The sequence below is a fragment of the Pseudophryne corroboree genome, chromosome 10, assembly GCF_028390025.1.
Source record: "Pseudophryne corroboree isolate aPseCor3 chromosome 10, aPseCor3.hap2, whole genome shotgun sequence".
Taxonomy (NCBI): domain Eukaryota; kingdom Metazoa; phylum Chordata; class Amphibia; order Anura; family Myobatrachidae; genus Pseudophryne; species Pseudophryne corroboree.
In genome coordinates, this window is record NC_086453.1 from 296,692,796 (window position 1) to 296,707,554 (window position 14,759).

General features: G+C 44.3%; 1 protein-coding gene across 7 annotated transcripts in view; it reads right to left on the reverse strand.

Moving 5' to 3' along the window:
* The window catches only part of ZBTB48 (zinc finger and BTB domain containing 48), a 67,891-nt gene extending 54,764 nt beyond the window's left edge, over window positions 1-13,127 (reverse strand). For 3 of the 7 annotated variants that reach the window (XM_063943398.1, XM_063943404.1, XM_063943403.1), the window contains exons 1-3: window positions 12,945-13,127; window positions 10,693-11,397; window positions 8,322-8,596 (exon numbers count right to left, since the gene is read on the reverse strand). In XM_063943398.1, the coding sequence (XP_063799468.1) occupies window positions 8,322-8,596; window positions 10,693-11,394 (977 nt within the window). In that variant the 5' untranslated portion in view covers window positions 11,395-11,397; window positions 12,945-13,127. Of the gene's footprint in view, window positions 1-8,321; window positions 8,597-10,692; window positions 11,398-12,538 lie in introns of all 7 variants that reach the window. The other 4 variants (XM_063943401.1, XM_063943400.1, XM_063943399.1 and 1 more) reach the window with 4 other exon arrangements.
* Between the last annotated feature and the right edge of the window lie 1,632 nt (window positions 13,128-14,759).

Sequence of the window (14,759 nt, forward strand, 5' to 3'; positions counted from 1 at the left end):
ATATAAGTGTTATTCCCTTATAGCTGCTGTTAATTATTGTTATTTGCTGCCAACAATGCCCCCCCTTCTCTTTTTTACCCTGATTCTGAAGCAGGACTGCAGGGGAGAGTCAGGGAGCCGTCCTTCCAGCGGAGCTGTGAGGGAAAATGGCGCTTGTGTGCTGAGGAGATAGGCTCCGCCCCTTCACGACGTCCTTATCTCCCGCTTTTTTGTGTAAAATGGCAGGGGATTAAAATACATCCATATAGCCCAGGAGCTATATGTGATGTATTCTGTTTTGCCACCTAAGGTATTCTGTTATATTGCGTCTCAGGGCGCTCCCCCCCCAGCGCCCTGCACCCTCAGTGACCGGAGTGTGAAGTGTGCTGAGAGCAATGGCGCACAGCTGCGGTGCTGTGCGCTACCTTAGTCTGAAGACAGGATGTCTTCTGCCGCCGATTTCACCGGACCTCTTCGTCTCTTCTGGCTCTGTAAGGGGGACGGCGGCGCGGCTCCGGTGACCCATCCAGGCTGAACCTGTGATCGTCCCTCTGGAGCTAGTGTCCAGTAGCCTAAGAAACCCGATCCACTCTGCACTCAGGTGAGTCCGTTTCTTCTCCCCTTAGTCCCACGATGCAGTGAGCCTGTTGCCAGCAGGACTCACTGAAAATAAAAAAACCTAACTAAACTTTTATTCTAAGCAGCTCAGGAGAGCCACCTAGATTGCACCCTTCTCGGCCGGGCACAAAAATCTAACTGAGGCTTGGAGGAGGGTCATAGGGGGAGGAGCCAGTGCACACCACCTGATCCTTAAGCTTTTATTTTGTGCCCTGTCTCCTGCGGAGCCGCTATATCCCCATGGTCCTTACGGAGTCCCAGCATCCACTAGGACGTCAGAGAAATATATTTTTTCTCAGTACAGATGTTGGGTATTACATGGGTGTCCTATATGTATGTAGGGGTAAATGATACATTAAGGGGAAAATATATGTATAAAAAACTATAAACCTATGCGCTATGCTTTGTGCACAGAGTCGCATCAAAAATGTGCCCTTCAAAATGAAAAATGTGCCCTCCTCAATGATCAACACCCTGCCCTAAAAAATTCCTAGAATGAACACTAGGAGACACATGTACAATTAAAACATCTTATTTTATCTGCAATCCGGTTCAAACTCACCTTTATACCTGTGCGTCTTTTCGTTCATTTTTACACATTCTTTTGGATTAAACAGGTGGTGTATCTAATACACTATGCTTGGCGTGTTTTTTCTTTGGGGCGGATTCAGTGGTGCTCACAATGTCACTATCGGATGCAGTGGATAGATTTGTGGCGCTGTGCATGCTTCATAGTCGCATGCGCAGAGAATGATTAGTGATTGTGGAAAAACAGAGGATTTATTTGGAAGGTGAGTAACAAGTAGTCAGCATTTGGAGGAGGTACCGGGGAGGCTAGAAAGACGCAGGCTTGTAGGGACTGCTTTCTAGGCATTGCTTAGTCAGCCACTCCAAATTAATTTGCAGCCTGAGAGGGCGTCTTAGGAGAGCTGGCATAAAGTTTCTCAGAGGTCCACGGTCTGACCAACGTGCACCTGATGTTCCCGTTGACGTGCATTAGCAGCAGATGTGAGACATGGGCAGTAGGTGGTTCTGTGCAAAAGCCAGAGGCTGAGTCATTAGTAAATGTTTGGTGTCTGGAACCAACAGGACATTTCCATTGCCATAAAAATTAAAGTATTCAACGCATCGTTTAGAACAAGATTACTTTATAGTTCAGAATAATGGACAATCCTTAAAAACAACCTAACAAGGCTGGGACATTTCCAAATGAGGTAGGCCTAGATGTCAACCGTGGCACTCTAAATTAACAAGACACCTACAAAAACGTTCACGTAAATAGCACAAATCTCGTAGTTCAAGCAACTTCCTCACATATTAGACTATCTACCGCTCCTATCGTAATGCCCTGGACACTGCCAAACAAACCTATTTCCAAAATCTCATCTCTGCTCAAGCCTCTAAACCCAAGCGACTTTTTAATACATTTAAATAACTTTTCAGCCCTCCCTCACCCAACCCACTATCAGTATGCAAGATCTTGCTTCCTACTTAAAGGACAAGATTGAGAAGATCCGAGATGAAATGGTATGCTCTTTCTCAGCCAGTGACCAGCTCAATTCCCTAAGTGAACCCTATGGCACCTTCTCTTCATTTGATCCTACAAATGTAGATGAAGTATTAACACTCATCTCATCCTGCTACTTGACTACCTCTCCTCTTGATCCTATACCCTCACAAATCAGTGAAGCTGTCTCCTGTGCTCATCCAAACCTTAACTAAAACTTGAAATCTCTCTATCTCCTAGGAATCTTTCCTTCACTGTTCAAGCATGCAGTGATTACCCACTGTCAAAGTCGAAAAATATCATGCTGCACGTTGCCATATATTAACCCCATGCACTTGCCCGCTGCACGTGCACATTCTCTCCCGTGCGTGCGCATATTCGCAGTTGCGTGACGGCGCCTCCACGGTCGTGCGCTCAGGCGTGTGGTATGTGCATTTACGGTAGAGTTTGTGTGCGTCTGGTGGGCGACTCGATTGTCACATAGTTAATCCAAATAGTGTATTTTGTAGGTTATAGTCTCCTTAATAATATCAGTAAGTTTGTTTAGTGTAACTGATTCATGAACAAAGGAATTCCTCTTTGCATGATACGAAGGGTCAGATAGGGTCTGAGCGATGGTGTTTGGTACCTAACCGAAGAGTATTTTATTAGAAACAATCCGGTGCTGGTTAGGTAGAGATTAATTGCTCCTGCGTATAGTTATGTCTATAAATAGTTTCTGGACATTTACTGTATTTGCGGTTCATTGTCCATGTGGTGGGAATCCTGAGATTCCCTCCCACCTGAGCAGTCTGGAATAGTCACAGCCCACCTGTTCAAACAAACCTATGACCTTTTGTTGTAATGTGAAGACAGATTCCTGTGTCCAATGAACAATGAGATATAGGTCCCTTTGTAGTGTACTGTATGCAGTGTATATAAGGAACAGCCAGTTTGGGCCAGCTCAGTCTACTCTCCACAAAAGGTTTTCATCACTGACTAACTATGGAGCTGGTGACCAGGACTGCGCAGCGATCATTCCCCAGTGTGTAAGTTTTTCTCTGTAACCAACTTGTTCTCTGTTTGTATTTGCCATACTCTCTCTCTCTGTAATTGTTAAACTGTTGTATATTGTATATGTGTAGTTATCATGTTTAGGTATTGATGTTAGTCTGTAGTGTATAAGATGTTAACTGTATTTTTCCCTTTTTACATAACTAAATCTCGTTAGTAAAGGTTTTGGAACCTCAGCAGGGTGTCTGTGTTTCTCTAGCTAGTACAAAGGGTTTCAATGTATCTCAATCACTCAAACAGCTTGCTTAAATATCCAGGTTAACCAGTGGTATATCATTGCAGTATCTCAATACGAAGACTTACAGTATAATCAGGCTCTGTGTTTAAAGTTTATAAAAGTACTGTCTGTGTGTACGCTCGCTGTGTGTATTCCATACACCCAGCGTAGCGTGTGTACGTAATTTGCGTACCACGTGCGAGGCCTTCATACGCAAATAGCGTACGGAGGACGTAGCACGTGCACGTGGTTTAGCGGCCATTACGGCTACACGGTATTAGTATATAGCTAATGTTAAAAGGTAGATAACGGACTATCACCCCATTCTGAAAAAAAAAAAATTCTGACCCAAACTCTCTTTCAAACTACTGCCCCATCTTTCAGCTCCCATGCCCCTCCAAGCTACTTTGGAGACTCACTACACTCACTCTCACAACTTATTGGACCCACATCAGTCAGGCTTTCTTTCCCAACACTCCACTGAGACAGCACTGACTAAAGTAATGAATGATCTGGTCACTGCGAAGTCTAAAGGCCATTACTCACTACTTATTCTTCTAGATCTCTCTGCTGCTTTATATACTGTTGACCACTCTCTTCTTATACAAACACTACAATCCCTAGGTATTCAGGATACAGCCCTTTCTTTGTTCTCATCCTAACTATCTAATCACTCTTTCAGTGTTCACTTCTCTGATTCCACCTCTTCTTCTCTACCTCTATCAGTTGGAATACCGCTATGCGCAGTCTTAGGTCCTCTGCTTTTCTCAATCTATCCCACATCTCTTGGCAAAATAATCAGCTCTTTTGGATTTCAGTATCAGCTGTATATGGATGATACTCAAATCTACCTATAATTCCCTTATTTGTCACCATCTGTATTGGGCCGTGTCACTGAATGCCTTTCTGCTGTTTCGTCTTGGATGTCATCTCGCCACCTCAAACTTAATATTTCTAAAACAGAGTTAAATATATTTTCACCAACCAACAGTAGTTACCAACCTGATATCTCTATCACTGTTGAGAACTCAACAATAAATCCTACCAAACAAGTTCACTGCCTAGAGGTCATCCTTGACTCTTAACTGTCTTTTCTTTCCCACTTCCAAGCTATCTCAAAAACATGTTAAATGCATCTAAACAACAGATCCAAAAATACGACCATACCTTACACAAAACACTGCAAAAACTCTAATGCAGACGTGTCAAACTTGCGCCCACTTTTGTGGGCCGCGGGCTGCGCGCCGGACACCGAAGGCGGCCTTCTATTTCAAATCAGGCGCCGGTACGTCAGCCAATCAGAGCTTATGAACCGGCAGCAGCGGCTCTTGATTAGCTGCTGGACCGCAAGCTTTGAATGGCTCACGAGCTAGCACTTGATTTCACTCACCCGCCGCCAGAGGGACAACAGCCACAGCGGAGGCAGCGCGAGCAGAGCCGTGAAAAGTGCGGTGAGCTCACTGCTGGGGGCACGTGTATAAATTTCACTGTGGGGACATATTTGTTATATGGCATAGAGGGGGCATATGTGCAAATTTCACTGTGGGGGCATATTTGTTATCTGGCACCGAGGGGGCATATGTGTTACCTGGCACCATGGGGGGGGGGGGGGGGGGGGGGGGGATGTGTGTTATCTGGCACTGTGGGAGCAATTATGGGTATCTGGCACTGCTGGGGTCAATTATGTGTATCTGGCACTGCCGGTGGTGATATAGGAGGGGAATAACAGCTCCTGGCACACGCTGAAATATGGTATTATTAAATGGGGGAGAGGGGTCCGCACAGTTATATATGAGGGGGAATAACAGCTCCTGGCACACACTGAAATATGGTATTATTATTATATAGGGGAGAGGGGACCGCACAGTTATATATTGCATAATTGCATATAAGACTCTTTTTCTTGCGGCCCACCCAAGACTTAGACCTTGATTATTCGGCCCAGTTGGGATTTTGAGTTTGACATGCCTGCTCTAATCCATGCTCTCATTATCTCCCACATTGATTATTGCAATAGTCTTCGTACTGGTCTTACCATAAAGAGACTCGACTCTCACAAATACAATCCATTCTGAATGCAGCTGCGAGGCTAATCTTCCTCGCTAGATGTACGTCAGCAGATTCACTCTGTCAGTCCCTCCATTGGTTACCTGTATTCTACCGTATTCAATATAAAATACTTTTACTCACACACAAGGCCATTAACCAACCTACACCAATGTACAGCTCTTCGTTCATCTCAAAATATCTCCCAACCCGACCTTTAAGCTCTTCACAAGATCAACTTCTCTCCTCCACACTCATTATTTGGTCCCATTCATGACTGCAGGACTTTCTTCGGGCTGCACCCATTCTGAGGAATGCCCTCCCATGCACAATAAAACGCTCTTCTAGTTTCCAAACCTTCAAGAGTTCCCTGAAAACTCACCTCTTCAAGCAAGCGTATCAAATTCCAGAAACACCCACATAACCTTCATAAACTTACCTATCCAATTACATCCCCACATATCCTAACATTTTCTCTTTCTTTACTTTCACATCCTCATTACCAACATTGCTGTGTGACCATATCATACAGCCCACCAACAACCTTTGGAATCTGAAGAACCATTATGCAATAGATAACACCTATCCTTGTGTATCAATGCCTATTTCCCTATAGATTGTAAGCTTGCGGGCAGGGCCACCCTACCTGTCTGTTATTACCCAGTTTTGTTTCCAATTGTAAAGTGCAACAGAGTTTGCTGCACTATGTAAGAAACCATTAATAAATAAATGAGGACCTTACGAAACATACTACAAGTAAAACTAACAGACTGCTGGGGAAATTAAAACATCCGAAAACCATGCCAACCCACATTGAATCCTGTATTAAAAGCCAACTTTTAAAGTGGTTCAGACATGTCTGCAGAATGAAGCCTAAAAGAACACCATACCAATGCCTAAATAACACCCCCAAATGGACGGAAAATAGCACATGGGGCCTAATTCAGACCTGATCGCAGCAGCAAACTTGTAAGCAAATGGGCAAAACCATGTGCACTGCGGGTGGGGCAGATAGAACATTTGCAGAGAGTGTTAGATTTGGATGGGGCGTGCTCAAACTTAAATTACAGTGTAAAAAAAAAAAAAAAAAAAAAAGCCAGTATTTACCGTGCACAGAAACAATATAACCCACCCAAATCTAGCTCTCGCTACACGTCATGAACCCCCTGCTGTGCACATGGTTTTGCCCATTTGCTAATAAATTTGCTGCTGCGTTCAGGTCTGAATTAGGCCCATGATGCGCCAAAGAAAACAATGGCTAAAGCAGATCGCCCAAAACGTCCAACCACCTCACTTCCATATTGATGATGCCAAGCAGCTGCCCTCAACTGATCTCAGTGGTGTGTAGTTATTATACATTACCTGCCTTTGGCTGTCACAGTTCCAGCAAGCTTACCCTACGCCAGCGCCAATGACAATTAAGTCTAAGTCTATATTTTTGCAAGTCTACTGCAAACGAAAATTGCAGCTGTGCTTGCAACAATGTGCACCTCTACATCAGGCTCATTGTATAAAACTCAGACAGACTACTGTTTATTCTGGAGGAGAAAAGTTTCCCTACCAGTAGATAACCGTCCACCATCTAATTTATTCCTTGATACGTCTGTATTACCTATTGGAAGTAACAAGAATACCTAAGGGGATCAATTACCACAACAATTCAATTTCAAGTTTTTGACAAGTGAACCGACTCTCCCATACTGACGTAAGGTTATCTGTAAGGTTTAACATTATTGTAAGGCTCTTTTCTTTCCATATATGTATACTCGCTGAGGTCTAAAGGTGCCCATACACCTAAAGATTTATATTCCAATCTGGCTGGTTGGAACAAAAATCTGGTAATGGATGGGAGCAAATGACAGTTAACCATTTGAAATGGTCAACTGTCATTTGCTCCCATCCATGTCATTTGTTCCCATACATTACCAGATTTTCATTCCAACCAGCCAGATTGGAAGATAAATCTTCAGGTGTATGGGCACCTTAAGGCTCCTGCCCAGATCTAGACTACATCATATTTCTAAGGGAAGTGTCAAGTCTTCTTTTGATCTCATTCATTTATTTATATTTGTTGTTAGCACCGCCGAGTGACCACACTACATGCATCCTTAACCACTTAAATATATATAAAAAAATAAATTAAATAAAATGCTCAGAAATTTTAATTTTTTTATGATTGAATTAGGCTAAGAACATTTACTTAAAGTATATCTAATACAATAACAAAAAGAAGAAAACATTGACGATGGGAGCAGTGCTACCATCGATGATCAGAACATTGCGACTTTGTTTTCCTGGCACGTGATCCTCTGCGCAGCTTCCGGAACTTTTTAGGGAAGGTGAGGGCTGCTTAGTTTTACATTTCCCCAGCGGCTGCTAGTGAATGCAGTCGCTGGGCGGAGGGGTGCCGCCGGGCTGACCAATCAGCAGTGATTGGCAGCACGGTATGCACTGGGGGGTGAGGGACCAGGAAGCAGAGGTACCGGAGGTCCCACTGAGAGCGGCGATTGCAGAAGTCTTCTATTCCTGCAGTCACACTTGGAGCATTCCGATAGGTATCAGGGAAAGCCAAGCCCTGTGTGGTCGCATCTGATGCAACCATGACAGGCAAGTGGTTAACACGCCATTATGTCATGAGTCGTAACTCCACAATGAATACATTAGGCATTACAGTATGAAAGAATATGGAAGAGGTAGGTAAACGTGACACCAATGCTATGAGTGAACTACATGTCTAATCCTCTGGATGGTAGAACACGGTGGAACTTTTTCCTCAACAACTGGCAAATCACAAGGTGCTTAGATCTGCTTTACAGAATCCTATATGAAACAATCCCAGCTAAAGACCTGTATGATCCTCTGATCACAGCAATATTGGACAGTGAGAATCTCCTAATTTACCTGTTATGGACCTTGAGGTAGTATTTGCTGAGAAACCTTTTCTGACATATGGGACATTCCACTGGGTTATTGGAATTTCTCTTGTTCTTTAGATCTCCATCCAGTGTTGCGTCATTAGCAGATGGTTCTAAAGGGACAATCTTCTTGGGCGTGCATGTCCTTCGCTTGGAGCTTGGGATCTTCCGTTCTAAAACATAATCCTCATCTAGATCATCCTGGATATAGACCGTGTCCTCTGCTATGACATCATGGATCTCGTCCACCTCCAAGTCCCACTTCAATGGAAGAGACAATATATCAAATATAGGAACATTACATCAAGATCAGTTTTACTGCAATTCTATTCTTCTTTCAATTGGTTAGGCCTCATATGTATGTTAACACTGAGCACTGGGGACAATTGCAGTTATTAACAAAGGGCCTGATTCAGAGTTATATGATACTGACACGGTGCAAGGAAGTGGCTGCGCAATACCGTACAGCTAATATGCTAATGCAGCAGGTGGTGTCTGGTGTAAATAGACACCTCCTGGCTGCTTCCATGATCCGCTGGTGCATCTCAAGAAGCACCTTCAGATCACCGTGCGTGGCCTTCTGTCATTTGAGTAACCTTTTAGTATGAGCCTTTATCATGAGGCCTTACTGTAGACAAATCACTTGGCCCAATGTGGGCACTGCCATTATGTAGTGTTAGGACAGCTGATATCGGAGAAGCCTTGACACGGCTCAGCAGCTAAACATGTCTTTGCAAACGCATGTGACCAATTTCTCTGAAATTCTAATACCAGATAGGTTCAGATATGGTTACAGATAATTTTTAGTGTGTTGGGGGGATACCAGGGGGGGGGGGGGGGGCGGAGCACACCCCCTCTCTGTCTGCTGTTTGTTTGTGACCCTTCCCCTTTTCTAGCACCTGATATATAATTATTTACAGGAATGATCGAGCAGCTGCCACTGTTTGTTTGTAACCTTCAGGTTACTCAGGATGGCCGTCTCTGACCCGCAGCTGAGGTCAGCAAATCTGCATCGCCAGACGCAGACTCTGACCTCGGAACTCCCACAAAACGGAGGCGACATGTTTCTGATTTATGGAATAAAGTTAGTCACCGCCCCTACCCCACCCCCAAACACCATAAACCTGTCGGCTTAGGGGGCACTGCGTGCTTGGACACAGGACCCGTTCTGCACATACGCAGTATCCCCACCATCAAACGTGTACACTAACCATCGGGTTAGCGTACAAGTCTGAATCAGGCCCAAAGTAAATAAACAAAAAAACAAGACACAGAGTTAAAAAACAGGCAAACCACAGCCTAGTTTGCATGGCAGCACTACATGGTTTATTCATACGATAACTAGCCAAGTGACCAAGTTCTGGTAAAGGAGGACTCTGAACCAAAGTCTTTTATATCTGATCTCAAATCTTACCTGCTAAGGTATAATACACATACCATTTACACATGAAGCCTGTGACCAAAGGAATGTGCATGGTCTGGCTACGAAATGACGTTGGTACTTCCTGCCAATCCAAGTCAGTAACAATTGGACTGGTCATTGAGACGTCTAGACACTTCCAGTCATGAAAGGGTTACCAAATCTAAAGGCGTAATCTTTGGGTTTTTACTGGGTCTCATTTTGGGGTTCTGATTTACTGCACTCCCTCTGCGGGGAAGTGGGGTAGTCAGGCAAGCCAATAATCAGGACCTGCGACAGCACTGAGTGCCTGTACTCTGAGTAGTGCGGAATGCGGTCACAATTCTGGATCCTTACAGGTATCAGAAGGCCTATGCTACCATCCACCAATATATGCATCTCTGCAATCACAAGTCCCTAGGTCCCCGCAGCTGAGAGCAGCTGTAGTCACTAGTAACACCACTTACACCAACACCAGGCTTGGTGCAGGAGATACAATTGACAATGGTCTGCACAATTCATATGCTCAACTCACAATGTCTGGTAACTCTGGCTACATGGCCATGGGACCCTTCTCTTACATGCCTATGCCCTGTTGCCCCTCACCTGCCCAAGTAACACTCATTCTGCTTCCAATGAGATGTCAATGAGATGGGTATGACCCATAGAGGCTCAAAGTTGCATATTTAATAGCTGCGGCAAATGCACAGTTGGCTAAGAATCAGTAGATGTGGCAGAACTGGGAGTAAAGGATGGCTCAGAATCCAACCTGGAGTGTTTTATGGTAGTCGCCAGCACCGGAGGGGTGTTATAAGCTAAATATGATTATTATATTAAAATGTGTGGCTTTGATGAGTACTGAATAAAAAAAAACCTAATATTAAAAGAAGTTGTTTAGTGATAAGTAAATGTTTTTGCAGTGAAACCTATTTAACTATGAAGAGAGAAAAAGTATTACCGTAATATAATCTCCATCTCCGCTGATACACAACTCACTCTTCTGTCCTCTCCTTTGCCGCTTGAACTCTCTACGCTCCACTGGTTCTGTGCTAAGACCTGTATGTTTCATGGCAGTTTCCTGGAAGGTGGAAATCTCCACGGTCCCTTGCAGTAGGGAGAGGCTGCTATCCTGACAGTTGCTCTGTTCGGAAGGCACTCCAGTGTCAGAGAGGGCATTGCGGAGGTCTGAAATCCCCTTTAATGTGTCCTCTCCATCGGACTCCTCTGCCTCCTTCAGGTGTCCATTTAGGGATTCCATTGTGCCGGACTCTTGAAAATAGTCTTGACTTTGATCCACTGGATGAAAACACTTGGGTTGGAACCTCTCGCAGGCCTCCACAGCTTCAAAAATGCCAAGTTCCTTAGACGCTCGTAGAACTTTGTCAATGTTGTGTTGGGAAAGAGCCAGCTCTCCTGTGTAGAGAAAGTCCAGGAGAAGACCCATGATTTCAGAGAACCTTTCATGAAGAATAATGTTTGAGGAGCTGCCATCTCCATAAAGGCTCTGGAAGAAGTGACTGCAACAAGCCAGTATGCTCCAGTGGGCTTTAAAATGGAGATCGCCAACAACCAGCGTGGCATCGCAGTATCGGCCGTCCTCTCGTTGCTTGTTAAGGGCTTGCAGCACTTTGACACTATGCTGGATAAACACATTATCCATGGCCTGTTGGATGAAAACAGTACAATAAGACACAAAGACTTGCCACATTTAATTGCATAATGAGCAAAAAAACACATCAGGTCTAAACAATCAGTGCAACCACTCAAGACATTATTTTGAATCAGGAACAGTAAAATCTGATTTCCACAGTGCTTCTTAATGCAACTGGGATACCTTAAAGTAGAAGACGCTTTCATCCAGTATCATATACAATACCGCTCTAAAAGAACCACCACGCAGACAGCAAAGCTACCTAACTCAAAACACAGCAAGGCAAGATTTAAAAGTGGCGTATAAACATTACAGTGATAAATGAAGACACTCAAGAAGGTTGGAGCCAAGAGGGGAAATATTTATTCCTATGCAGGCCAGACGGGATCCGGACTGAAAGTCGACAGTAACTAGGTCGACAATGTCTAGGTCGACCACTATTGGTCGACAGTAACTAGGTCGACAGGGTGTCTAGGTCGACATGTTCTATGTCGACAGGTCAAAAGGTCGACATGAGTTTTTCACATTTTTTTTCTTTTTTTGAACCTTTTCATACTTAACGATCCACGTGGACTACGATTGGAACGGTAATCTGTGCCGAGCGAAGCGGTAGCGGAGCGAAGGCACCATGCCCGAAGCATGGCGAGCGAAGCGAGCCATGCGAGGGGACGCGGTGCACTAATTGGGGTTCCCGGTCACTCTACGAAGAAAACGACACCAAAATAACATGAAAAACTCATGTCGACCTTTTGACCTGTCGACCTAGAACATGTCGACCTAAAGACCCTGTCGACCTAGACACCCTGTCGACCAATAGTGGTCGACCTAGACATTGTCGACCTAGTTACTGTCGACTTTCAGTAGGCCAGACATCCAGCTGTAGTTCTCTGATAATATCAGAGAGAAACGCAAGAACAAAATGACTGGGGACCTCTCCCTGTACACAGAAAATACATACAATCAATTACTATACAACTGTTTTTCTTTCAGGCATGGATAAGTAATACAAAAGTAGAATATTAAATATGACCATGCACGCCTCCTTCCCAACATCATCCGACACATTACCAGGAGCTTTTACGTAATAAAAAAATAATTATATATAATATGCCACAAAATATGGTTTCACATAATAGCTGTTGTAATATTGCACCTGATAAATGTGAAAGTATAGACAACTTTTTCTTCAGCAGATTCACCTGCACATGCAAAGTTTTGGAAACAAAACAACTGCTAGTCTTACTTGTCATTAGAGTTTGAGAACAGCCACCTACTGATTTTCCCACTTGTTGCCCAAATTGTGAATTGCTGTTACATGCCAGCAAATTCAGCCCAGATTATAGGAAATGGGTAATGGACAAGGAAGGCATGCAATAACAACTATGTGGAAAGAAGTCAGGAGGGGAAAATAAATGGGCAAAGCAGACTCTGACTGCAACCAAACTGCTGGACTGTGCTATTATAATACATAGGTGTCTGTACAGTTGCAGCAATGGACAATGGCCCCCAGAGGCGGGCTGTGTGGCTGCTCCCGGGGAGATCATGCTCGGTGCTGCTACCTGGACTCACACACACGGCCCAGCCCCCGGCTACACAATGCTGCGACGCCAGCTCCAGCGACAGCCTCTAGAGTCCAGCCTACTACAGCTGCTTCCGGCGGCAGCGAGCGCGGGACGTGACGTCACTGGAATCCCGACACACACCACGTCGCCTCATGAGCGCCATCTTGGGTGCGGCGTCCTGTGTGAGGTATGTAAGAGCTACCTCTGGTGATATTGTTATATATGATTCGCCATCCCACTCAAAAAAGCCATTTATACCTCGTACTGACCATCTTGTTCCCACGGCGTGGTATGATGCATGCCACAAACTTGCTTAGCAACTCGACGTCCATCTTGGTTGTGGCAGAAAGACTATTATCACAGATAATTATTTGTTGCAGCATTTTAGGAACATTTAATAGAAAAATAATACAGTCTCCTTTTCTGCCACTCCTACTTTTAGTTCAACATAATGCATAATCAGGGCTGAATTAAAATTGACATCATGTAGTCCAGACACTCCAAGTCCAACATGACCCGCCCCACTAGGTACAGAATGCTCTGTTTCTGGACTTCCCTCTTAATTTATGATTTCCATCACCTGTGTTGAACTAGTTAAATGATAAGAAAGCTGTTTCTTCACAGGTGATGGCAATAATAAATTAAGGGGGAAGTCCAGAAACAGAGCATTTTGTACCTAGTGGGGCGGGTCATGTTGGAGGGTATGGTAGTCCAGGTTATTGGACTAGCAAAGCAAGCGAGGACATGGCATTTAAATCAAAATGAGAAAAACAACTAGTATTTTGTTCTTATTGTTGCTTAGTTTCAAATTGTTTTTAATGTTTGCATATGGGACAGTGTGCGTGTGCTGGCATTTTGCACTGGCATGGACTTGAGAAGATGACTAGGGTGTGCCACACAGAGTATCATGATTGCATACCTCCCAACATGACCCTCTCCAGGAGGGACAGAATACTCTGCTTCTGGTCTTTTCTCTTAATTTATGATTGCCATCACCTGTGGTAAGACACCTTTCTTATCCATTAGCCTGTTCTACACAGGTTCCGGCAATCATAAATTAAGAGGGAAGTCCAGAAGCAGAGCATTCTGTCCCTCCTGGAGAGGGTCATGTTGGGAGGTATGTCATTGTGCCCACCAGCACTGCGGAACTGCCAGTCTGTTCCTATCCACTTAACAAGTCCCCTTCATTTCTGCTTGCACAGCGTCTATTACGTGTGTTACTGAATGGGCGGCCATTAGCAGGGCACATCAGTCCAATGTTCTGCAATTAGGACACAATTCCAGTGCCCAGGGCAGGAGGAGGGATGGAGTTGGGTTTATTATGAGACAAGTGCAGAGATGTATGTTAGTTCAGCCTTGTTAATTGTTCTCTATGTTAGTAGAAGATATATATAGATTCTATAAAGTACTTGCAACCAATGTAAGGACTGACAGAAGGCAGCAGCTGCGGACGAATATTTTATGAGAACAGTTGGCCTACTGATTCAATTTCTTGGGCAGGTGGACCCCCATGGCTGAGCTTTCCCCCAACATTTTTCTGTGAGGCCTGGCAACACCATGCTCCACCCCTACAGAAGGATCATTCAGTAACAATAGTGAACGATCCAGAGAGGGTCAATAAAAGAGTTTTCTGCATAGAAGAGATATTGAAGCCCAAGGAAGCTTGAAGCGACGTGATAATTGATTTACTTTTAACATAGCCTACTGCCTACTACTGACTAAAGGGCCCTGTACACTACAACGATATGTCTGAGGCTGAAGTCGGAGGCGATTTCCCTTGAACTCTCCTGGGAGCTTCCCAGGAGTGGTTCC